This window comes from Micropterus salmoides, unplaced genomic scaffold (genome assembly GCF_014851395.1).
Source record: "Micropterus salmoides isolate LMB-PRFRI ecotype aquatic unplaced genomic scaffold, ASM1485139v1 Ms_hic_scaffold_17, whole genome shotgun sequence".
Taxonomy (NCBI): domain Eukaryota; kingdom Metazoa; phylum Chordata; class Actinopteri; order Centrarchiformes; family Centrarchidae; genus Micropterus; species Micropterus salmoides.
Genome location: NW_024040817.1, coordinates 10,259,869 through 10,286,048, shown reverse-complemented (window position 1 = coordinate 10,286,048; position 26,180 = coordinate 10,259,869). Strand labels below are relative to the sequence as shown.

Sequence of the window (26,180 nt, the reverse complement as noted above, 5' to 3'; positions counted from 1 at the left end):
TTTAAAATTTATCTCGTTTTGGTCTGAAGAAATTGCCTGTGTGGCAGCCTGTGCTGTGTAGAAACAATACTAACATTCAGTCTGTGTGATTGTGAACAGGTGCAGTCGGCTGTGGAGGACATGATGAAAGCCGAGTGTCCCAGTGAGATCCTGACCACTGAAGGGACTGATGTGAAATACTTCAAGAACTTTGAAAATGACAACTCTCAGGTCAGTGGGGACAAAATTTTTGTATTTGTACAAATGTGATGACCACTTGTATGTTAAGTTCAAATACCAACAAATCCTTGGAGAGCAACAGATTTTTCTGATCTCTTTCTGATCTTCTTGCACTCACCAGTTCATAGGGACTCCAGTGAAAAACTCTGCTTTCTGTGGCCTGTGGTCGCTGAAGAATGCTGTGGTTCTTTTCAAGGACAGTTACACCAAAGAGACTGGTGGCTCCTACGGACCAGTTTCATTGGACAAGCATCCTACGGTAAAACCCACAGTTGCTTTATTAATTGTTGTTAAATTTGGCACAGAATGTACCTCTACTTTAAATGGATGAATGGATGCATCAAGAAAATAGTTTGCAAGTGTACAAAGACATGCTGGTTTGGACTTGTATGTCTTTGCTCCTAATGTCTATAAAAGGTTATGAAATGGTGACTTCCTCTTCATTTTTCATCATAAAATATTTTGAAACCTTTCCCATTTCTCTCCTTGCAGCTTTGCTTTGCACACAAGGGAATATTGAAGGATGAAGTAGGAATGAAATTCACTTACCTCAACAGCCAAGGCCTAACCATGACAGAGACCACAAAGATCAACACCCTGTTCAATAAGGGCCAAACGTCAGTTATTTTAATTTGTCATTACATGATGCAAACGTCTCAGCAAAACTGTAGCATATAAATGTGATTATTTCCTGGTAGATGGAGTTACAAATGCATGGACCTGCAGAGCTCCCTGCAGACAGAATACATTGGAAACAAATACAATCTGCTGGAGTTTTACCTCTATAAAGACGCCGCTGGTGCAGATTTCTATGTGGATGCCATATACATCGGAAAGAGCCCCACCACAATTGATGAAAATGGTACGCAACTGGATAATAGTTTTGATTTTAGAGAGCTGTTCTTTAATGTCAAAGCTAACTGTTGTTCAGAAGTGCAATCAGACTATATATAAATATTTTTTTCTATTGATGTGTAACAGTAGGAGTGTGCAGATGTTGCTCAGTACTACACAAATTCAGCGTTCAGTTTATTTTGGCCTGTGCATTATTTTCTCACAGCCATTCCCCTAATGAGGAGGCCTCCACCTTTTGAGAGCTCTGGTGATTCCTTTGAGTGGATCACTGTCAACAAGGACACATCATCTGCTGCACAGATCAGCTACAAGATCAAAGCCAGACCAGTAGAATGTGCATTTGGGTTCCCACTGCTAGGAGTTGGCTTTCTGCAGGTAAATAAATAATTAAAGTGACATTGATACTTATTTTTCACCTGCATATTCCATATTTGGGCAGCAGTGTAGACTGTAGGAAAACACTGTATGTCAAGTTTACTTTGTTATTCCGAGTAAGGAAACACAAATTTGGACAAAGGGTTGGAGCCTAGGGTGAAGTTGAAGTAAGAACTAGCTGTCAGTTATTCCGATAATCCCCAAAACATAAACCTCCTTCCTGACCTCAATATTTTCTAAATGGGACAGTATTTTTCAAAACACATGCATTAAAGAAAGTTTTTTAGCTGCTGAGATCCTCACTTATTGATGAAAACATTAAATGTTGAGTTATGAAAATGAGAGAAGAAGGGGCTTTCCCATTAACTTCAGTACAGTAGAGTCTGTTGGAGCAACAATGTGGAGTCAATCAGACTAGCGTTGCTTCAGTCATGTGACTCATAAAAACCAAGGAAATGTCATATATTTTATGGTACAGAGAGTTGCCACAGTGATCCTGAATGTGTCTCATGCTCTACATGCTGTCATCATTTGCCTACTGATAACAGTGGAAGCAGTGACCGGCAACTGAATAAGGACTGGCATGCACGAAGAAGTGTGACTGCAGGCTGTAGTGCCTTCTATAACATTTGATTCAATTAAATCTCACAGTTAATCTGACATTAATCCAGCATTACCTATTTATGTAATATTTGTAATCATTCTAAAACAACATGTTGCCTCTGCATTTGAAGTTTTGTATAGATTTGACTTTCCTATAAAAATTAAAGCTAAAATTGTACTGTAATATAATGTACTCAACAAAAGGTTTTTGTTTAATCTAAGCTGACTGGTTGAATGTTTATTTTTAGAGGGACACGTATATAGTAGGGACCAGTATGCCACATACACTAGCATAATATGTATAGCCTAAGCTAGAATGGGGTACATGAGCCTTAATACAAATACACAAAACACAATAAGAAAATACTTACCATTCAAAACACAAACAATGACAAAATTAAATTACCATACAAGTCAGTGACAAACACCAGATTATTCAAGACTACATGACTGTTCCCTCCTTAAAAGCAGATCCAACTTGGATTTAATATGATTCATGATTCAATACAGTATGGTGATGTGAAAACAGACAGCCTTTCTATCTTCTTCTGATCCTTTAAATGCTCCTCATGTATTTCCCAGATGTCCAACAACAGCGAGGACACAGCTGAGTTTAGGGAGGGAGCAGCCACCGTCACCATCATTCGCCCTCACAGAGCCACCCCTCCTCTGAATGGCACCTTTAACGTGGAGATTTATGGAAGTCGAGCTGAGGGTAGGTCAGAAGAGGGTGTTGTGTTTGCATTGTATCAACTCTAACTGTCCTGGCTGCATACATGTTGTTTCCAGTGCTTGAGGGCCGGAACGCAGTACCTGCACCTCAACATTTTACTCTTTGCCGTAACGGGACATTTTCTTGCGTACCAGGACTTCTCCCAAGTTGCCGGTACTCTCCTCTGCCCTCTCCATACCAGATACTCTGGGCGCTACGTGACGCTTTCCTGTTCCTGTTCTCTCTGCCTGCTAAACTCTGTCGACGAGGGAGAAGAGAAGCTCGGGTGCCTCTCAAGCAGCCGTGTGCTGAATGTAGCTTGTCAATATCACTTGTTGTGAACCAACCAGCCTGGATGTGGCAGGACATTTAAAAATATAGACAGATAGGTGTCATTTACACTGGGGACGCTGGGGACAGGTCAGAATCTGAATGTCTCCATCACTTTTTGAAAGCTTTTGTTAAAAATGTTCTGAAAAATAGCTTGTAACAAGAAATGTTGAATAATTTAAATTTTTTACCACTTCAAGCACTGGTTGTTCCTAAAAGGTTAAAGCCCTTTTTTCCCAAGAAGAACCACTGACTTAGTAAATGCTATGCACAAGATGTTTGTCCAATTTCCAAGGTGGTTTCTGAAGCTTCTTGTACCACAGAAGTGCTCAGGCCCTAATAAATAACAACAATGGGAGCGGAATCAGGGATGACAAAATTGCTATGGAGAGGCAGAACGCTCAATGTGTTTGGTTGTATTTGGGTAATGGGTTGACAGGATAGAAGCTGTTTCTCAGTCTGGATGTGCGTGTCTGTCTATAGTCTAAAACCTCCTAATGAATGGTAGGGGTCAAACAGGTGTAGACTTGGGTTTGTGGGGTCACTAATGCTGTGAGCTCCACTCCAGCATCTCTTGTAGATGTCCTTTTGGGGCGGCTGTGGCTCAGGAGGTAGAGCGGGTTGGCCGTTAACGGGTAGGTCGGCGGTTCAATCCCTGGCTCCTGCGTGTAGAAGTGTCCTTGGGCAAGATACTGAACCTCAAATTGCCCCTGGTGGCTATTCCACCAGTGTATGAATGAGTGTGAATGTTAGTTTCCGTTTGAGCACTTAGGCTCAGTGTATGAATGAGTGTGAATGTTAGTTTCCGTTTGAGCACTTAGGCTCAGTGTATGAATGTGTGTGACTGGTGAATGCAGATGTAGTGTAAAAGCGCTTTGAGTGGTCGAAAAGACTAGAAAGGCGCTATACAAGTACGGAGCATTTACTTTATGTGAAACCATTTAAAGGAAAGGTATCCCATCATGGCTATTAAATAGATCCATTATGTTCTGTTTTTACAAATAAAGTAAATATAGCTTGCGTCATTCTTTTACCAGTCTATAAGTTATTTTGAATGTTGCATAAATTAATGCTAATGATCTCCTGCTCCCAATGAAAGAATATTCCCCTATTTAGAGTTTGTCTTTATGATATTAGCATACTGACATCTTGTTTTACCAGATTCTCTGCAAAGAGCCAGAAATATCATCCCGTATGTCTCCATGTAGCACTATACATGTTACGTACAGTATATATAACAGTCGCTTTTGCAGGGAGGTGTCTAACACAACCAGTGCTTGTTCTCAGGTCTGTCGGTGGACATTAGCGCGGCAGACCTGAAGTATGCTCTGGAGGGAATCTCAGGGATGGGTGAGGTCAGCGTGACAAAGCAGGGAAGCTGCAGACGCCCCGAATGGACGGTTAAGTGGCTCACAAAACCTGGAGACCAGCCTCTGCTCAAGGTCAGATGCCACTTCTTATTTAATAGATTTGTTTTAGGTAATAGTGGTGAATTGCCCCAAAACAATTCTTTGTATCAATTATCAAGAGTTTATTAGCAGCAGTCATGATGGTAATAATATGACATAAAAAAATTAATCAGATATCTGTGTTTACATATAAATATACTACTGTATGTTCTCAACACTTTCTATATAAATTTATACTAACAACACGAGACACTAGGACGATCTTCAACTTCCTCTCCAGGTGTGGCCATTGTTTCCTTGATTTCTTTGAAATAATTTTTAAAAAATGACAACAATAGACATTGTCAAATTGAATTATCAATTTGACATTGTCTATTGTTGTCAGCTGTCTGGCGCTGCATAGCTCTGTTTATTTTTTGTGTCTGTAATTTCACCTTATTCAATTTAGATTTAAATATAGTTTGCTTGACCAGTTCATGTTTTTTAAATTACTGTTTTTCTTCTTAATTTTGGGTCACTTCATTTGTCTGTTTTTATGATGTTTGTGCAAGTCAACAATAAAATTAAACCATTAGTAACAGCAGTACTACTGTGGCTACAGCAGCAGCCGTAAGATGACTAGTAGTAATACAGTTAACTATGGTGTTAATGCCAGTTTTAATGACTTCTGTTCCAACCATTGAAGTTTCTACAGGCATATAGAAACCAGAAGCTTGAATCCTGATTATGATTTATTCTCATTACAGGTTACCAACTTGTCAGTTGTTGGTGAAAATGCAGTTGTTTCAGCCAGGGAGATTACAAAGGGAGGGCTGTTGATGCGAAGCCTGACAGGGGATTTTTTCCGTGTTTGGGAAACCAAACCACAGGTACAATTGTCTGGTATTGGTTTTCACCATAATTTGTCTGTCAAATGTCTGCTTTGGTCACTTCTGATTACTTTGTATGTTTGCTTACTATAAATCCTGTAGAGCAAGTCCTATTTGTGTTTGTAGCTTTGCATAAAGGAGCTGTATTCGTGCCTCCAGGCAGGATGTGATTCTTATGTTTGCATGTTATTAAATAACTGCTTTGCATTGAAGTGAAAGACAACTACAGCCCTCTATAATGCCGTTGCTATGACTGTTGTAGCTAGAGCTTCGTTTTGGTGATTAGTCCAACCCAGTCATTTTTATTCTGTGAAACCTAACCTAAACTTGACATTAGTTGTTTTGTGATGCTGTTTGCAGGTGGAGGTTTACATCAATGGCATCCCTTCAAAATGTTCTGGTGACTGTGGGTTTGAATGGTCTGCGGACATGACTCCAGTTGTGACTGGAATCAGCCCATCTCAAGGTGTCGTTGATTTTTAAGGAGTAATATACTGTATATAACCAACCTGTCTGAACTGAATCACTGACAAAAGATTTAATGGATTGCCAGCTCTTTTAGAAAAACGTATTATTACTTCAGGTTTATTGTACATATGCTAGATGCCGGTAGTTATGGTGATAAATGATCTATCTATAATTTAATATCTGACATTTTAAGGATCTAACGGTCTGGGGACTCTTTTGACTGTGACTGGGACTGGCTTCAGTGGTGAAAATGCCTCCATTATTGTGGGAAATGCGAGCTGTCTTGTTGAGCAGATCACAGGTTAGTGAAATAAGTGAATACGATATTTAGTTTTTCATTGAGTGGAAGGAGATTAACCAGATTTTGTACTTCAGCTACCACTCAGGTGTGCAGGCTGGGTAGCAACAGTGCTGGTACCTACCCTGTGTTGGTCAGCTTCCCATCTCTGGGTAATACACGCTACGCAGGCGACAGTATGCTCAACTTCACCTACCAGCTCATTGTTTCCTCTTTCACACCGCTCTCTGGAAGTGTGGCAGGTGAGACATACTCAAAAAAATCAGCTGCTCTGAACTAAGAACCCCAGTCTGTGTTGTTATTTCTCTCAAAATCAAAAGCACAAATACTGTCCAGTGATTTGGTGCAATGGGAACCTTAAAACACACAGGCCTCCAGTTGGGGCAAATTGTGAGTCTCATTCATTTTATCAGAAAATATAACCATTTTCTTGTTTTATTTTTTCTTAGGAGGCACACTGCTGACAGTGAGAGGCTTCGGCTTCAACCAGAATACCACAGTGACTGTCGGCAGTGAGGAGTGCACAGTGGTTCTTGCCAGTGACACTGAGCTGAAATGCAGAACGCCAGCAGTAAGTGTGCAGACTGCAGACTACTGGATATGGATGTTGTTTTTTATGTCGTTTCAGATAACAGTGGTGCCGGTGTCGGATTTTGTCTGAAAGGGCCTTTGCTTGGTCTGGTATGGCAGACAGCATTGGTGATTAATGTTAGCAAAGATGAGGTGTTTCTGCATAAATGACATTACTGAGTCAGTTCGCTGATTTTACGACTTTATTTGTACTTTTAACACAACATTTTACATACCATGTACCACCACTCGTGGCCACAGCAACAACTTGTACGTTGGCTCACTTTAAAGCATTTTTAACATCAAAATTTGTGAGTTACAAATATAATAAACAGTGTATTGTTTTAGCAGTTTTGTTGATATATCAAAAATTCATGGTAGCCTAAGCAGTTAGTGCCCTTTATTACACTAAGTTAAACCAGGAAAACCCATTATTTCCAATGTCTTGCACTACGTTACGACGGCTTTTAGTTGCGTCAAGCAACTGGCAAAGTGCTTGATGCTGCTGTGCCACAGTTCAAGCCCAGTGCCACTGTGTCGGAAAGGGCCTTAAAACGTTTTGATTTTTCATTGTTGTACGAAATGTAACAAATCATTTGACATCACAGACTAATAGTTTTTGCCCCTTTTTCCTGGCACTAGTCACTTGTTTGACATATTTGTCTGATTTGTTAATAAATAAATACTTGTATTACTTAATTCAGGGAATTGCAGGACCACAGACCGTCACACTGATGGTGGGAAACATGAGTCAAACAGCCAACGGCTCCTTCACCTATGACATTAACCTTACACCACAGATCTCAGGCCTGAGTCCCCTCACTACCACTGTGATTGGTGAGTTGAGAGTAAAATTGGGTTCATTGCATTTGGAACATTATAAAACATTACTGAGAAGGGAATTCTGGAAGAGTGCTTGGATTATGTTCTTTGGTATGGATAAATGAAAGATTTAATGGGGAAAATGGGTTTTGTTCTTAAAGGTCAATGGAAATCTTAACTGTCCAATGACACACACAGACACAATTTATATCGTATGCTTGTCCGTTATTTATGAAAAGAAATTTATTCAATAATCACTTATTGTGTTTCAATACCACACCATCATTTGAAAATATAGCATGTTTTGTGTTTTTGTTTACAGTAAGCTAACATTTCCTATGTTAAAAAAGTTGATAAACTGATAAACTTTTTTGCAGGACATCAAGTTCTCACCATTCAGGGTACAAACCTGGGAGGCCAAGACAATGACAGCATCGTGTCCATAGGCAAAAAGGAATGTGTCACCATTCAGTGGACAACAACGAGCATCACATGTCTGCTGCCTGTACTGCCACCTGGCCTGTACAAGGTGGATGTACATGTTGGAAACAGTGGCTACCCCCAGACAAGGTACAGTGACTGTGAAAGTTTACTTTAGAAATACTCTCACGGGCAACAATCCATCTGTCACATACCAACTGAAAGAGTGTTGATAGTGACGCCAGCTGTCAGAAGTGTTTATTTTTTCTTACATGTCAAAAAGGTGTCGTGTGAACTTTTGAATTTCTGAAGATAAGGAAAGATCTTAAGGACTGTTATTAATACTTTCACATTATACTGTACAAAATGTCCCCAGATATTTTCTGTTTTTAGATATTAAAAATATACAAGCAGTAAACACAGTGATTTATATAGTGAATACAGAATGTAAATCAAGCAATTAAAATCTAAATAAATAAAACTAAAAAGAGGAAAAACAATGGCTCCATTCACACGAAAAAGGATAAAAGGGTATTTAGGCTACATAAGATGTTTAAATTTCTCTTTTGTATGTATATATTCAGTCAACTAAAACAACACATGCAAATAAATTCACTAAGTTAGTTATTATCAGTTTACTCACAAGCCAGATAATCCGGTTCATTTGGGACTCACTTGGACTCTTTTCTATTGTCTCATTTCATAGCAACGGTGTGAATGTCAGCATTGAATACATCCTGGAAATCCACAGCATCTCCCCACTGTTTGGCTCCTTAATGGGAGGAACCAGGCTGACCGTTTCTGGATCTGGTTTCAGCAACAACACCTCTGACAACAGAGTCTCCATTGGTAAGAAACTTGAAAGCAAGTAGATTCATTATCCCAGGATTAATCTCTGCCAAAAATCTACTCATAATTTTCAGCAAACAAGTATATTTTATTAGTGGACTTGGACATCAAAATAATGGTTGGGGAAAAAACTAAAGGAACTAACTGGTGGTGATCTACTGTGATGTCACTACCTGCAAATATAAAAAAAAGCAATTCTGTAATGTTACTGCACCAGCTTTTGTACCTTATCTCATGCATGTTTTGTGTTGGTTTGTGGTGTAACAGGAGGAACTGAGTGTGAAGTAAAGGCCGCCTCAGAGAATGAGCTGCAATGTGTTGTGCAGTCAGAGGAGAAGACCCACATCGTCACTAACCAGGGATCCCACCGCAGTAGGTTTACGTTTCAAATCCTTTTTGCAGGTGTCAAACTAAATCTGAGCAGGCTAAAATAGAGCACAACAGAAAGAGGATTAATTTACTTTAAACTGCCTCTAGCAAGGAAGCTGTCACCTGTAGATTACATATGACTGTACAGATAAAGTGTTAAATGATTTTCATGCAGAATGCAAATGGAAAATTAATGTCTGAAACTAATATTGCTTCACCCTATACATGCTACACACCTCTGGGAAGCTAGGAGGCTCAGCTAGAAGCTCAAACCAACCATTTTTATTCACACCAAATACACATCCAACACCAAGCATCTAAATAAGCTTATATCACAACATAAATTACTCTGAAATCACTGTACATGGCTGAAGTTATAAACATCCAGTTATGTCTAATCACAACATATCCTCATGTCCAACCTCTCAAACCAAAGCTAATCTCCCCCTGAGATCAGCTGTATAGCTCACAATCACTCAAATCACCAAAATTACAAACTAATTAGCTGGTTAAAAGTAACATCAAACAAGCCAATATACATATAGAATCACAACCGCTGACTTACTTTTGAAGTTTCCGCCGTTTCCATTCCAAAAGTTAGCGTAATTGTTACAAAAAATATCCCGGCTGCCATTTTGGATATTGCGCAATATCTGGAAGCTGTGTGCCTGCCTTCTCTCATCTTTTTCTGCAGAGAGGCGAAGTCTTGCTTTTACACACCCGGTGATTTTTGCGGTTTAGTAGGCGACTCGTAGGAGCTACATAGACACCCCGTCCCTATGGGATGTTCCTTTCTCAAACTAAAAGCCTACATTTGAACACTAAATATTGTCAAAATATAGACATTCACCTGGTATATTTTTAAAATATTGTATGATAACTGTTTTAGTCCCTGTTTTAGTATCTTTTCATCACATTTATAGTTACAGTCCCCAACAGGTTTAACACAAGTCTTGTCAGATAAGGTTTAACCAGAACCCAGAAGCAGACAGAGACGTGAGGCCTTTTCACAGACTTTATTGAGAGGCAGGCAAGACAAGGTGGGAGCGAGTGATTGAGCTTGGTGGCAGGCTCAACGATAGGCAGGGACGGCAGGCAGTGTGTGCTCCTCCAGAAAAAACAGGCAGGTATGGGCATAAGGGAAGGCGTCCTCTCCAGACTAAGAAAACCAAAGACAAAGTTAATCACGAGGCATAATAGAGAACAATGGTCGCAACAAGGCTGGGTGCCAGCAAAAGACCTACTCTATACAACATAACAATCCAGCGAAGGCTGAGGAGAACTGCAGGGCTTATGAAGTAGCACAGAACGACATGATATGGATCAGGTGTGCTAATCAGTCTGCCAGACAGGTGAATGAGCCAGCCCCATGCTTCCCCACCAGTCACGCCTCCTGTCAAACTGCAAAGGTAGAGAGAGAGGCCGAGCAACAGAAAAACCAAAACACACCAGCCAGCCTCACACACTCAGAAACAGAAAGTAACAAAACACAGACAACCACACACAGACCCTCCCAGCATAGTCATCGTTGAGACCTCGTGACAAGTCTGACCTCAAATAGGATTGGCAGTATTTAAATTACATGTTGCTTAACCTCATACAATGAACCCCTTTGTGTGTTAATCTGCTTATGTGTGTAGCCTACTGTTTGTACTGTATGTATACATTTCAGTCTATATTTACATTTGTCTGTGTGTTCCAGTTTACGGACAGGGGTATGCATGGAGTCCTGCCTCTCTGACCGTGTTTGTTGGAGACACAGTAATGTGGCGCTGGGAGGCACCAGCCTTCCAGAGAGTCGGGTACCGGGTCTTCAGTGTTTCCAGCCCAAGTGGCACCACCTACGAAGGGGGACCATTCAACAGTGGAGAGACCAAGACAGGAAAAGGTAGGATAAATATAATACAATATAATCCTAAAAAGCTAAAACTTTATTGCATTGCATTATGGGGCATGATCACTGTGTTCTTAGTGGTAAAAAATTTATACCTTTTCCTCTTTGCTTGGAATTTCCCTTTCTGTGTCTGCAATGCTATGAGGAATAAGATATGTGACATATGAGGAAATGTGATGAGTGGCATGTTCAACATGCATGAGAGACAAATGCATGCCATGTCCAGGAATGCTTCATGGATAGATCTCACGTTAGAAACTCTGTCTCTCTCCCCTAAGGCTTTTCTGGCAACCGTTTTACTGGACCCGCTGTGTATTACTATACATATACTGTATATATATTTATATTTATATATATATACACAGACACACACACACATATACACACTATTTGTGCCAAATTACATGAACATGAAGGTTAATGATCCATCTGTCCATCGTCAAACTCTTATCCTGCGTACATGGTCGCGGGGGGCTGGAGCCAATCCCAGCTGACATTGGGGCGAAAGGCGGGTACACCCTGTACAGGTCGCCAGTCCCATTCTTAATCCGTAGGTTTTAATATGGAGTTGACCTTTGCCTCTATAACAACTTCAGCTCTTCTGGGAAGGCTTTCCACAAGGTTTAGGACTGTGTTCATGGTCATTTTTGAACATTCTTCTAAAAGCGTATTTGTGAAGTCAGGCACAGATGTTGGACGAGAAGTCCTGGCTCGCAGTCTCTGCTCTAATTCATCCCAAAGGTGTTCTATCGGGTTGGGGTAAGGACTCTGTGCAGGCCAGTCAAGTTTTTGTACACTAAACTCGCTCATACATGTCTTTATGGATAGTTCTTTGTGCACTGGTGCGCAGTCAAGTTGGAACAGGAAGTGTTTCCACAAAGTTGGGAGCTTAAAATTGGACAAAAACCCATTGCATGAAGCACTCTATGCACTGTTCTTGAGCTAATCCAAAGACCACATGACGTTTGGAGGTCTTCAGCGCACTGTGCGCCTCAGCATGCGCTGACTTCGCTCTGTGATTTTATGTGGCCTACCACTTCATGGCTGATTTTCTGTTGTTCACAATCCCCAGGGCTGGGCTGGTAAATTGGCATACCGAGCAAATGCCCGGTGGGCCGACACACCTTTGGGACCGGTGTAATGTAAATTATGTATTTATATAACTGTTTTTAAAAAATGTGCCAATGACCAGTCCATAAAGCATGGACAGTGACATACTGACATGTACCCACCACTTTTTGAGAGCATTTGTTAAAAATGTTCTGAAAAATGACCTGCAACAAGAAATGTTAATTAACAAATAAAAATACCATGAAAAAGGTTTATTTGCACAATAAGCCTGCAATGCAATTGTCCAAATAAAGCTTACTTAACTTAACTTAAGCTAAAAAAAATAATAAACTACTGACTACTGCATTGTCACCTGCCACCTGAATTTTGCGCTTCCCAGGTTCAGAAAATGTCTCCAGAATGCAGGAACTTAAGTGTTTAATGCTTAAAATGCTTAATGCCTAAAACTATAAAATAAAACTAAAATCTAAATACTAAGCCTATTAAAATATATTCTTGTTTTGTTGACATGGTCCCAATCTTGTGCCATGTCACGTCTCATGGGCTAATTGTTTCGTCGCACCCCTAATCTGAGCCCTTAAATGGAAGGATATGTGTAAGGGGTGTCCGACCGATTTTGGTGGGCCACCTGGGGTAATTTTTTTTGTCTCAGTCCAGCCATACCAATCCCTTCCACTTTGTTATATTAACTCTAACAGTTAACCGTGGAATATTTAGTAGTGATGAAATTTCACGAATGGATTTATTGCACAGGTGGCAACCTATCACGGTACCACACTTGAATTCACTGAGCTCTTGAGAGCGACCCATTCTTTCAAAAATGTTTATAGAAGCAGTCTGCATGCCTAGGTGCTTGATTTTATACACCTGTGGACAAGAAAGTGATTAGAACACCAGAATTCAAGGATTATGAGGGGTGTCCTAATACTTTTGACAGTATAGTGTAGTATAGAATAGTAGATCGATAGATACACACACACACACACACAAAAAACCCTACATTGTTTTACTGAGAGAGAAAAATATAACTGGTTATAAACCCAAAAAAACGAATAATTTAGTGCATTGCATTATGGTCCGTGATCATCCTTTTCTCAGTGGTTAAAATTGCTAACTGCTTTGCCATTTCACTTAGAATTACCCTTTCATTGTCTGTGATGTTACGATAAACAAGATGTGTGACACATGAGGAAGTATGATGAGAGCCATGAATGCTTCACAAGTTGATCTCACATTACAAACTGTGTCTCACTCTCTCCCCCCTCAGGCTTTTTTGGCTACCGTTTCACTGCACCCGGTGCATATTACTACAGCAGTGGCTACGTAGATGTTGGCAATGTCAGGCTTCTGCAGGGAGTTGTGAAAGTCGAGCCACGGGAAGAGAAGAGCAGCAAGGTCTCAGTCAGATTGGGAGGCATGGAGGCCAGACAAGTGACTGGAGGTAAATGCATAAATGTGGACAAGAAGCACTCAGTATAAAGTTTGACCCTCCAGGAAATCTGAATACAAAAACTAAGGAGTTCCTTTGGGATCTTTCAACAACAATGTGTAATCATTTATATTATTTGAAATATTTAAGTGAAAAGTCAGGTCATGTGAATAAAGTTTGTTATATATTTAACATGTAATCCAATTGATTTCCAAGTCAAAAGAAAAACATTTATAAGTTTGGTAATTTTGCTAAGTAATTAATGGATTAAACTGTGTCCCCATTCAGGTTCACATAATTTCTCCAGACCAGCCCCACAATGCATCGCCTCTCCACAGTGCCAAGAGACCAATGAAACTTCAGACGACCTTTCCTTCAGCTCCTCCGCCTGCTCCACTCCCACAGTCCACTCCATTTCTCCCAATCAGGGATCATACCACGAGCTAATCCATATTCAGGGCAATGGCTTCAGCAACACCCTCTGCGCTAATGAGGTTAGCAGCGTTTCTGTGACTAAGTTTTAAATTGATTTAAATTTAAAATGTATTAAAGTGAAAATTTCTTAGGACAGTAACAGAGACAGCTATCTATTCAGGTACAGTCTTCTATTTGTTTGGTAATTAATTAAATACTACTAATACAAGCGGCTGTTATAAGTTAATATCAAGTCAGGTAAACTCAGTTCAATTTATTTATAAGGCATATTTAACAACAAAAACAACAACAAAAACCAGACCAATCAGGAAAATACAACAATAATAAAACAACAGAAATATAAAGTAACCAGGACAGATAAGCATGAATGCCCCTAAACTATCTCGAACTCCATAGAATAAAAATAAATTTTAAGACAAGACTTGAAAGTCTCATTAGTTAGAGATGATCAACTGAAAGTGGGAAGTTTATTCCACAGTCTTGGAGCCACAACCGAAACGGCACGATCACCCTTTGTTTTAAAACAAGCCAATGGAATTGCTAAAAGCCACTGATCTAAGGGACCTGGAAGTGATACAGTGTGAGGAAGTCTAAAATATACAGCACCTTAAAATTTACCTTAAATTTTACGGTATATCTACTGCATACTATTATGCCACTAACCCTTCACTGCCATGTGGTGCACATTTAGTAGTGTTCATGGACGTCATTAGGCCTAATTTAGGGGGGCTGGTCGTATGCCCCCCTAAATAATAATAAGAAATAATTATTGGATTTAGATTTTTTTTTACAGTGCAGACATATACTTAACAAAGAGAAGCAAGAATATTGATAAATACTATAGAATAATACAAATATCATTTGTATTTATTGGCTTAAAATGATCGTTCTGATTGTTTCCTCTGCTTCACAAATTAAATCTCTGCTGTGGTCGGGCACTAGGACCCTGAGGGAGGCTGCTCTGCAGAGCTGTGGACCCTACACGCGTACCCCCTCTGATGCGTACCCCCTCTGATGACAAATTTTTCGTCACGCGGACAATCGCGGACGCAGAAAGTATAATCCTTGACTTAATGAGAGTTGGCTGGGATGAGGTCCTTCCAAGTAAATTAATACTGTAATAAATTAATGTCCAGCATTAGTGGTATTGATAATAAGTTCAACGCAAGCCACAGAGAAAAATACAGCTACCGTGGCTAAGTGACACTGTACATCAACTAATGAAGAAAAGAGATACTTTACTTTAAAGACCTTCCTCAAAACCTGAAATGAGTCTGATTTGCAATTATTCAAGGGGCTGAGAAACCGGATAGTTAAGGAGCTGGGCATCTCAAAAGCAAATGTATTATATTCAAGTTTCATCAGGTAATATAATTTGGAAACAATTAAATAGTCTAGTAAAACCAAAAATAAATGTCACCCAAACTTAAAGTTGAGTTGTTAATAAATTTAATGATTTTTTTTTTATTCAGTCCCTTATAGATCTTTCCATAAGCTTCCGCCACATTAACACTAAAACGAATGTCATGGCTCCTAATGAAGATGATAACTCATTCAACTCGTGTAAACACTACTTAGATACTGTATTCCTTAAAAAAATATAGCAGCATTCTGGCTATAAAACATAAAACAGTCACTTTACACATGTAACGTGGTAGGTGCAGTGTCCGGATTTGAAAAAGGTATTTGATACAGTAAACCACAACATTTTAATTTCAAAACTCAATGTTAAACTTGTCAAAACGGTCATTATCTTGGTTTGACTCATATTTAAAGGGCCAGGAACAGTGTGTTGTAATTAATAACATCAAGTCAGCTTTCAGCAAAATCAAAACAGGAATCCCCCAAGGAACTATGTTGGGTCCCTTCCTTTGTAGTTTGTACTGTACATCAACGACTTGCCAGAAACTTGTCCTGATATAGGTTTTCAGATGTACGCTGCCGATACAGTCGTCCATGTATCTAGCAAAACCTGTGATGATGTTGCAGACAAGCTAACCAAAAACCTAGAAAAAGTGTCAGCTTGGCTTGACGCCTCCTGTTTGACACTAAACACCAAGAAAACAAAGTCTGTTTTTCTATTAAAAACGCTCTCTGAAAACTGAATCCTTAAATGTTAAAATTAAAGGTGAGGTTATTGAACAAGTACCAGAAGTGAGGTATCGGGGAATAATTTTTAAGTAAAATTTTAAAAGTCACACTAAAAAGATTTTTAAAACGATTAAGGCTATCCTTACCTGTACTTGTACTCACGTCTAGTCTACTGTAGTTAGTGTTGTGTGTTTTTCATTTCATTTTGATTCACTAATTTTACCTCCTTTTATCTTATTTATAGTTATACTGTAAAGTATACTTTTCTTATTTTCTTTTTTCATCCCCGTTTTAATGTTTTATTTCTTTAAAAGCCCTTCTAGGGAAATGTGTTCTTGGGATATGTGTTGGAAATTAAACTGCTAAAAACACTATGGTACACACATTGGATTGCTGTTTTCAGTTTATCTATGTTAGATGTATCCCTAATAATAAAATAAACCATAAATAAATAAAACCTAACTTTACAGTAACTTTTCTTCAATAGTTCTAATACAGTAACAAAAGATGCGAGTGCAAAGATTTTGCTAGCGCAAGTTACACATACCGTGGGGGCTAAGCCCCCCCTGCCTTTCAATCCTGGTGACGTTCTTGGTAGTGTTGTTGTTTAATGTAACAAAACTATAATAATTTAGCCTTGATTAAAAAGAAATTTATAAAGTTGATCCCATCTCTCAAGCCTGTACAGTAACTGTAAACCCACTTAAACTCCCATTGTCCCAATTTGGGTTTTTATTTAGTATTTATTTCCTTACTTTTTTTGCGCAAATATTTTACTTTTATCAGTAACTTTGCCAGTAGTCTGCATCTTGATTAAAAAGTAAAAATTTAGCTTTTAAAACTAAGAAACCTATTTGGATGGTATGATTTGCAATAATAATTAATTTATTTGACAAACTTGCAGGATTATTAGACTGATGATTTTATCGTTCAGCAGAAAGTAGGGAAAACAATAAAATAGCACAACTCTCTCTAGACCTTTACAGCAATATACACATTCGGTTATTAAAACACTATTTGAGATTGACCCAAAGAAGCACACTTTTTCTACACATATACTTGTGCAAACATTGTATTGCTGTTGTTTACAACAATCTTTATATTTACAGCTGATAACAAATTATTTTATATATTACCAGTCAGTGTTTCTGGATTGCAGACCAAAAAAATATCTGTATCCAAAACATAACTGTGTTAACCTTGAATTCAGCCAGCTGAAAAAATAAAGTGAATGCTTGTAAAGAGCTTGATGTGACTGTCAGTGGTGTCTCTTTGTCCTGTAGGTGACAGTGGGAGATCAGCCCTGTCAGGTGATCAACAGCTCTAACTCTGAGATCAACTGCCATCTCAGCTACAACAGTGAACTTCCTATCGGTGTCGCTCTCCCCGTGGCTGTCAGAGTCAACAACCTTGGCAACGCCATCATCACTGTACCAGACGAGCTCAGCCGCCGTTTTGTGGTTCTGCCTGTGGTCGATTCAGTCTCACCACCTCTCGGCAGCCCCACCGGCCACACGCAGCTCCTCATCCAAGGCTCTGGCTTCACTGAAGGACAGGTCACTGTAGCCAGTGTGCCGTGCACTGTTGTGTCAGTAAATTACACCAGTATCATCTGTGACACCAATCCTTCTCTGCCACACACCGGAGATGTCGTCTTCCACATGGGCAGGATCCAAAGCTCCTGTCATTCAGACTGCTCCTTCATGTACTCTTCCTCTGTCACTCCCGTAGTCACTGGTATTTCACCCAACAACATCAGCAATCTAACCACTGTCACCATCTTTGGCTCAGGGTTTGGCAGCAACGTGGATGACATAGCAGTGTTTGCCAGCACCACAGAGCTGGAAGTCACCGCCGTGACTGATGGCAACATTTCTGTGAGAGTTAACGCTCTGCCTGCAGGCGTCCACTCTGTCAAAGTGATTGTGAGAAGTAAAGGCCTTGCATCCGGTTCTGTCACCCTGACCAGTCTCGCCCAAGCTGACCTCAACCCCAATGTGGGCAGCCTGGCAGGAGGAACCTCTCTCATCTTCACTGGAAACGGCTTTGCTCCAGGGAACACCAAGGTGATGGTCGATGGCCAACCCTGCAAGATTCAGGAGGAGATGCCGCGTCGGCTTAGCTGCCTGACTCCTCCTCACAGAGAGGGGCTGGTAACCGTCACCATCCAGGTCTTTTCGTTGCAGTATCCTCCTCTCTACTTCACCTACTCTGCAGCCAACACTCCGGTCATCAGCTCCATCAGCCCCACTACTGGTAATTATGGTCCTCTACTACATCCTGTAGACAGAATAACACTAGTTATTATCAAGCAGCAGCTTGAGTACTAGGGGTGGGGGAAAAAATCAGTATCGCATAGTATTGCGATATTTTCCGTGGCAATATTGAAACACGGAGGACAAGTATCAATCTTTTATTATATAAATTGTACATGAGAATTTTACTTTTTGGTGCTATAGTAATACAATCAGTTGCTTTTTCAGTCCAATAGAAAAATAATTTTCCTTTGGGGACACAATTTGAAGTTGGGAAAAAAGTTGCAATATATCACAATATTTTTAAAATCCCAATAATATCGTATCGTGATAATATCGTATTGTGGGACCTCTGGTGATTCCCACCCCTATTGAGTAGTGATCTGGAGAAGAGTTTGTTGCCTTATTTGGGGGTCATTTCGAAGTGCATACAGAACAGAGCAGCAATATAGAAATACAAAATGTATCAATCTGTGAAGGGCCAGGGGTGGCCAAACTATAGTCTGCAGTGAATTTTAAAAAATAAATTACAATATAACTTATTTATAATAAATTGCTTTGTATGTACAGATCACCTTTTAGTTTGAACACAAGAGGTGCTGCCATTTTGAACAACTTCTTGACCTACAATGATAAAATACTAGTTGATGAAAACATTTACCTCAGTTGATAAAACATGACAGAACCGAAAAGACTGAAGATAGTGAGTTAAATCTGAAAACTTCTGAACTTGGCCCGTGACATTTTATATTTAATATATACCCAAATGTTATTCTCATCTTTGTGCACAAAGAGGGTGATGCTTTTTTTTGTTTCTTTTTTTTGGATGGATGATGCAACTTTAAAGCTCAGTAAAAATAGTAAACCAACCATTTAATTAACGTGATTTTTAGTTGACAACACTCACGTCAGTGGATCTGGATAACACAAGCATGCAGTGTATTATGTTCATGTTACATTCATCCAGTCCTGTGTAACCTCTCTCTCATTACCTCGTCTTCCTATCTGTTTACTTCCCACAGGGCCGAGCGGTGCAGTCATCACACTGACAGGTTCAGGATTTGGCAATGACTCTCAGCAAATCTCCATCACCATAAACAATGTCCCCTGCAATGTTACTTCAGTCTCTGACACACAGATTCAGTGCACTGCAGGAGACAACCCAGGGGGGGCATACCCAGTCATGCTGCACCACCAGGTCAAAGGTCATGCCCAGTCAGCTGTCATGTTCATGTATGAGCTGATTCTGAGCAGCGTGCAGCCCAGTGAGGGTAAGCAGAGGCACAGTCAAAATAATCCATTTAATACATCCTCAATATTTTATATTCAAAGAAGGGTCACACATACAGAATATAGGGTAGGTAATCAGTGTGAAGGTAAATTCACACACCCCAGAGGTTAAATAGCAGAGTTTCCCTACCAGTCAGTCAGAACTTAAGGAGTCTCTCGGATGAGGGACTAAACATCTTCGAGTATGTTACAATCAAGTCCAGTTGCTCTTGATTCTAACCTAACTTGGATACCTATAACCTGGATGACTCCAAACCTTCACAGACAGCTTGGTACTAAGCGTAAACGATATGTTTGTCAGGAGACGGTGAGGTGACTAGCAGGATTGAGCCCAAACGCACAACACTTGAGAACTTTCAAGGGTTTTAATCATAGACTGTATATAAAAAGGTTTTAATCCAAAACTTAACAGAAAATCAGGCTTAAAGGCAGTTGAGGTTGTGAAAATCCAAGCAACAGATCAGGTAGCGCTGAGACAGGCAGGAGACTCCACACACAGGACAATGACCGGACTGACTAACAGAACACACTACCATATATACCTGGGCAAACGAGCTGGGCTGGAGCACAGCAGACACACAGGCAGGCAGATTGACTTACCGGGGGGACAGACAGAACACTGACATGTTGGAAAACAGGCCAAACTCAAATAACATAGGAAGAGTCCAGCAAAACAGAGCAGGCAAAACAAAGCACAATAAACACCAGTTAACTGAGGCAACTGAAAATAAACCCCCAAACAGTCGCAGGCATCTAATAAATGTACGAATCTGAAATGAAATTAAAAGCTTTGGTTTATACATAAATAGATGACTTTTCTTTCCAACCTCCATACAGTAGCTACCTATTGAAAAATGTATTTGAGTTGGTCTATTCGCAGAGCAGTCTGTATGTAATATTTTTTAACTTTATTTATTGCTTTGTGTTATCTCAGGCTCAGCAGAATAATCAGTAATAATCAATTCTGTCAATCAAGTCTGTTAGTTTAAGTTTTCTCCTTTATCTGTGATTCAGGCAGTTTTGGTGGCGGTGCTCTGCTGTCCGTGCAGGGTTCTGGGTTTGACCCGCACAACTCCACTGTGATGATCTGCGGTAAGGAGTGTGAAGTTCGCAGAGAGATATCGACATCAAACATTCTGTACTGCCAGTCTCCACTCAACAACGGTAAGTTTAGTTTACTCTAAAGATCAAACAAAGAATAAAAATAAAACGATAACTAAAATAACACAATTAAAACATATCAAACAGACTGCTCAGTATGTTGATTAAATTAACTGGTGTTCATATATCAAGCATAGCATTAGTTTAGGCAGGCAACGAAATCAAGCTCAGCTCACAATCCCAGCACTGCAGCTGATAGCAGCCATGTTAAGGCAGCCACATCAGCTGACAGCTCAGTTGATTAATCTCTTAGCATTCATTGGCAAATTCCATACAAGGCGCCTTATTTAAGCTACCGTAACCTGCCTAGCTGCTTCCTCTGCAACAGCTCATAACCCACCGCCACCCCAGATCTGCCTTTCATGCCGTATCTGATAGGTATGCACGATAATTATCGATCCGAATGGGCATATTCCATTATCGGAATCATATCGAGAAATACATTTTGGCACAGAATTTAGCCGATAAGAATCAACAATCCTAAAATGCGCAGCTGCTGTTGTTACTCATGAATAGAGCAACACAGATTCAGTGCAGGCAGCTAGAGCCAAACTAACATGTTGTCAAGGTTCAGATATTTTTCACTGTTTCAGAAGAAGACAGCGCATTGCATATGACATCAGTCCTTCCTCCTGTCCTCTTTTCTTCTGTCTGTACTGTGATCACTGTAGGTAACTTCATGCCAATTTGAAGCTCCATGGCAATCTAAGCTAAACAGTTAAAGATCCCAGAACAGGGCCATACCGCCAAACATAACTACAATGCTGCAATATCAGTTCTTTGATGAAAGTTGTCCTGACTTAAATCAGTTTCCATTTCCAGATTTCAGATGATCAATGATGGGAGTCTCAAATTGATCAGTTAAAAAATTTGAAGTGACAGTTTTTGAAATGTTCTTTATTATTCAGGCAGAACAGCATTACCCTGTGGTGAGATTGCAGCAATATCTAATATGCATCCCCATGGGTGTAAATTTCCCATTTGTTATTGTTGTATTATTTGTCCTTCCACATTTACAGTTTTACTCACTCTGATTTACTCACTAAAAGTTCTATGAAACAGCAATGTTTTCTCGGATAAGCGCCATTTAATTTATTTTAAAGTTTCCTTCTGAACAAAAGAGGCTGTTTATTTTCTAATCAACAGCTTTTCATCTTTCTAGTAAGAGTTAAGGAGTTAAAAGACTTTTCAAGTTTTTCTTTGGAAAGAATGTGTTCCTGATGGTTTATGATATTTTTAGTTCCTGAATCATCATCACAAACTTAAATAAACTTTAAATGCTGTAATAAAGACTGACATATGTCTTCAAGGAATGTTGTCAGCCTTTCATCGCAGCTGAAAAGGGCATGTCAGATAAGACACTTATCTCTGAGCATGCATCTTGATACTTCGTTTTTTCTGTCTGTCCGTTTGTCTTTGGATGTCCTGTCTTCTCTCAGGCACTCGCTCACAGGTGAGCTGTGTGGTTGCTGTCTTTAATCACCTGGATACCGTCAACATATCAAATGGCTTCACCTACAAATCTCAGTTGACTCCGGTGATCACTGAAGTTTCTCCACGCAGGGGAGGAACTGCCGGAGGCACCCAGCTCACAATCGCCGGCTCCGGTTTCAGGTGCAAAGGAGTAATCTCTGTAGAGTACATATGAAACAATAGAGAGCCACACAAAGATTATTGTCCACTGGTTAAGACTTAGGTACTCAATTTACAACAACACAAATTGTTTTTGTTTCATGGCACATTTCAATACCAAAATGTGTGCCAAAAGTAAAGTTTTAGTGTACAGTTACACACACCCAGAGAACTCAAACTGTCCGTTAAGAACAGAATATAATGAACAGCAGACAACAGTGTTTGTATTATATAAAATAGTTTGAATAGTAGTGTTGTAGTCAAGACTGCCCAAACCGAGACCAAGTCAAGACCAAGACCAGAGTTTTATCGAGACAAGACCAAGACTTTTAGGGGCTGAGACCAAGTTGAGACCAAGACCAGTTCTCCTGAATTACATTACAAAATAAAATGTGGTCCTCTCAAACACTCCTTTTTCATGCTTACCATCGCGGGTAGGGGTGACAGTCGTTAACGGCAGGGGTGTTTTTAGGATCTTGAAACATTGGGGGCCCATAAAACTTCATATCTTCACATAATAATTGCCCCCCCCCCCCCCCATCAAAGTTAAGTCTGTAAAGCAGTAAAGCAACAGTAAACATCATCAACTTATACGGCACAACAAAACTCAGAACAACGCTATTAACTGTTTGATTTTGATGTTGCTAAATTGTAATGTCATGTGACTAATTATATAATAATATAACAACAAAACTGTGACAGTATGAATAGGGGGGTCTGGGGATACTCCCCCAGGAAATTGTGAGTGTTAAACTCATAATTTCCTGCATTCTGGTGTCTTTCTACACCAATTCCTGCCTTTTCTGCATCAATTTAATGTGGAAATTATTTATGTACAGAGACACACAAAATTCAGGTGTTGCTGAATTGTGGTGAATATTTAAGAACATTTGATATTTTATGACCTTGTAACTGATTATTTATTTCCATCTTAAATGTAAAATTGTACTACTGCCTGCCTTGGCCAGGACACTCTTGGAAAAAGAGTTTTTCTGATTTAATAAAGGTATAATAAAACAATTTAAAATCTAAAACTGTAACAGAATATAATGCAGAGCTGCTCTCAGGCATTCTGGGTTGCTTTCAGATATGTTTCTCCTGTAGATCAACTTTTAATATTATCACTGCTGAATCAACACAGCAGGCGTGACTGATTGAAGTAAACTCTTTAAATGTGCATGTGGCATCTTTTTACATAAGCAATAATAAATGAAATCATTTTGATTCAGTTATAACCAATTTTAAAGGTCACTTTAAAATTGCAGTTTTGCTGCCCAGCCAACTTTTGTTGCCTGTACCTTTTATTATTGAGATGTAGCCAACTGAACCGCTTGCTTTGCTGTAGCACAGGCTGCCAATAAATGTGATTATTCCTGAAGCATCTAAATAATCTTCACAACGCAAAGAATTATTGTGGCAGTGACAGGAGAGCAGCTTGTTGTTGAAGCAGGTAAACCTACATACAGAGGAAGCTGTGCGTCATGCGTAAAACCCAACAGGACCCAACAGGACTGTTTTATCCACCATATTCTCTCTCTCTCTCTCTCTCTCTCTCTCTCTCTCTCTCTCTCTCTCTCTCTGCTGAGTGAAAGATTAGTTTCGCCGGCGACATTCAGTTTTTGGACTCACCGTCCACAAAAAGTTACCAATGTGTATTAAAGAAAAGAAACAGGCTAATGTCCAAAGCGATGCTCTGTTCAACAACAGGACACTTTTAATATATCTCAATCAATGCAGTGATCGTCTGACGTAGATCTTACAGTGTGTAGGCTTCATTTGCTCTCATTTTAATGCGCCGTTAATGGAAAGTGAAAGTGTTTCACTTGCCTGCTTGTTAAAGAGCGACGAAGGCTGCTTTCCAATACGGTCACCAGTGCCATGGTGTGCGCTCACTAGATTTCAGTTGTATTAGTAGAAAAATAAAGCCTGAAACTGAAAAGATATTTGCCTGATTTTCTAAATGTTTGCATCTGCCCAGCTCTGAAACTGTGACAACCACCCAACAAGTGCTTTTACTGCGTAGGATAACTGCGCGCACAGCCTGGATCACAGCTCATTTCGGTTAATGAAGCAAAATGCAGATTACAGACAGGTGAAGTTATAAAAGGTATGAATGGAAAATGTAATTAATTAATGAAATTAAGAGTAGTCCTACATTAGATGTACCCACCCCTGCTGCAGACATCATCACTGCTGCCTTCAGCTAGAAGTAACAGCAGCACAAAAGAAGAAGCTGCACCGGCCTCGAGCAACGTTTTTTTTCTCCCTAAACATTTCTATAGGCTAGCCTACATTTTGTCCCGGGACTAATGTGGAGTGTGTGAGTGATTGACTGGTCACTTAGTAAACGCCTTCTATATGAGCCAGCCCCGAAATCGCCTGAGCCAGGAAGGCTATGCGAAATAAAACTTTGCATTAGGAAAGAGGGGGGGACAAAACATAGATTTTGAAATTTGTATAATGCCTCCTATGCCTATCAGGTGATTAACCTCACCACTAATCCACACAAGTTAATTTCAGCGCCTCTGATAAAGTGCAGCTCACAGCCGCTTCAGGTGGAGCAGAGAGGACACAGAGCTACAGCTGGATCATCTTATTCTCTGCTAATTTGCAGGAGAATAAATAATAACAATAATCTCTCTCTCTCGCTCGCTCCCGCGCACGTAACTTTAGTTAAGCGAAAGTTCAATTTTTGGACTTTTGTTGTTTGATTTTTAGAAATCCTTCTGAGATCTGGTTAAAATGAAGGGCAACTGGACTTGGTTGAAGATACTGGAAGACGTTTCGTCCCTTATCCAAAGGACTTCTTCAGTTCTGACTGACTGGCAGGGAAACTCAGCTATTTAACCTCAGTGGGGTCGTTATCCCAGGTCATCGATACCGCTGGTTCGTTAGTGTTCCTTGGTGTTGTGACGACAGTCGTTACAGTCGTTAAGACTACCTGTGGCCAAGACTGAACGACCATCGTTGGTATCTTCACCTGAGGCCAATAGGTTACGTTTGTTGAGTTTCCTGGGAAGTGATGAAAGGACAGCATTGTAAGTGGGGGATAAGTGGTGGCGTAGACCCCCTCCCCTGTTCAATGACGGCTTCTCAACCCGGGTGTAGATGGCTTCCTTGACACCTCTTTCAAACCATCCATCTTCTCTGTCTAAAATGTGCACCTGGTGGTCCTCAAACGAGTGTCCTCTGTCCTTCAGATGTAAGTAGACTGCAGAGTCTTGACCTGAGGAGTTGGCCCTTCTGTGTTGAGCCATGCGTTTGTGTAGTGGTTGTTTAGTCTCCCCAATATACAGGTCTGTGCATTCTTCACTGCATTGGACCGCATACACTAGATTGCTTTTCTTGTGTTTGGGTGTGCGGTCTTTGGGGTGGACCAGCATCTGTCTTAGTGTGTTCTTGGGTTTAAAAAACACAGGGATGTTATATTTGTTAAAAATCCTCCTGAGTTTCTCTGATACTCCAGACACGTATGGAATCACAATGTTGTTGCGTTTGACCTTCTTTTCCTCCTCCCCTGTAGTTTTGTTCTTCTTGGATCTTGTGGCTGTTTTCACAAAGGTCCATTTAGGGTATCCACAGGCTGTAAGTGCCCCCTTCAGGTGGTTCTGTTCCTTCTCTCTGGCTTGGGCGCTTGTTGGTATGTTTTCCGCTCTGTGGTGCAGTGTTCTCATGACCCCTAGCTTGTGCTCCAGTGGGTGGTGTGAATCGAAGAGTAGGTATTGGTCTGTGTGTGTGGGTTTTCTGTAAACAC

General features: G+C 40.1%; 1 protein-coding gene across 1 annotated transcript in view; it reads left to right on the top strand.

Annotated features, from left to right (window-relative positions):
* Nucleotides 1-26,180, top strand: part of LOC119907757 (fibrocystin-L-like) — a 72,612-nt gene that overhangs the window by 12,183 nt on the left and 34,249 nt on the right. The window contains exons 19-41 of the mRNA XM_038725445.1: nucleotides 100-210; nucleotides 341-478; nucleotides 712-836; nucleotides 918-1,081; nucleotides 1,280-1,449; nucleotides 2,635-2,767; nucleotides 4,382-4,536; nucleotides 5,250-5,372; nucleotides 5,733-5,838; nucleotides 6,034-6,141; nucleotides 6,216-6,380; nucleotides 6,588-6,709; nucleotides 7,413-7,545; nucleotides 7,908-8,100; nucleotides 8,657-8,799; nucleotides 9,067-9,171; nucleotides 10,871-11,056; nucleotides 13,401-13,574; nucleotides 13,851-14,056; nucleotides 17,372-18,344; nucleotides 19,366-19,614; nucleotides 20,648-20,797; nucleotides 22,234-22,408. Of these exons, the coding sequence (XP_038581373.1) occupies nucleotides 100-210; nucleotides 341-478; nucleotides 712-836; nucleotides 918-1,081; nucleotides 1,280-1,449; nucleotides 2,635-2,767; nucleotides 4,382-4,536; nucleotides 5,250-5,372; nucleotides 5,733-5,838; nucleotides 6,034-6,141; nucleotides 6,216-6,380; nucleotides 6,588-6,709; nucleotides 7,413-7,545; nucleotides 7,908-8,100; nucleotides 8,657-8,799; nucleotides 9,067-9,171; nucleotides 10,871-11,056; nucleotides 13,401-13,574; nucleotides 13,851-14,056; nucleotides 17,372-18,344; nucleotides 19,366-19,614; nucleotides 20,648-20,797; nucleotides 22,234-22,408 (4,307 nt within the window). The remainder of the gene's footprint in view (nucleotides 1-99; nucleotides 211-340; nucleotides 479-711; nucleotides 837-917; nucleotides 1,082-1,279; nucleotides 1,450-2,634; nucleotides 2,768-4,381; nucleotides 4,537-5,249; nucleotides 5,373-5,732; nucleotides 5,839-6,033; nucleotides 6,142-6,215; nucleotides 6,381-6,587; nucleotides 6,710-7,412; nucleotides 7,546-7,907; nucleotides 8,101-8,656; nucleotides 8,800-9,066; nucleotides 9,172-10,870; nucleotides 11,057-13,400; nucleotides 13,575-13,850; nucleotides 14,057-17,371; nucleotides 18,345-19,365; nucleotides 19,615-20,647; nucleotides 20,798-22,233; nucleotides 22,409-26,180) is intronic.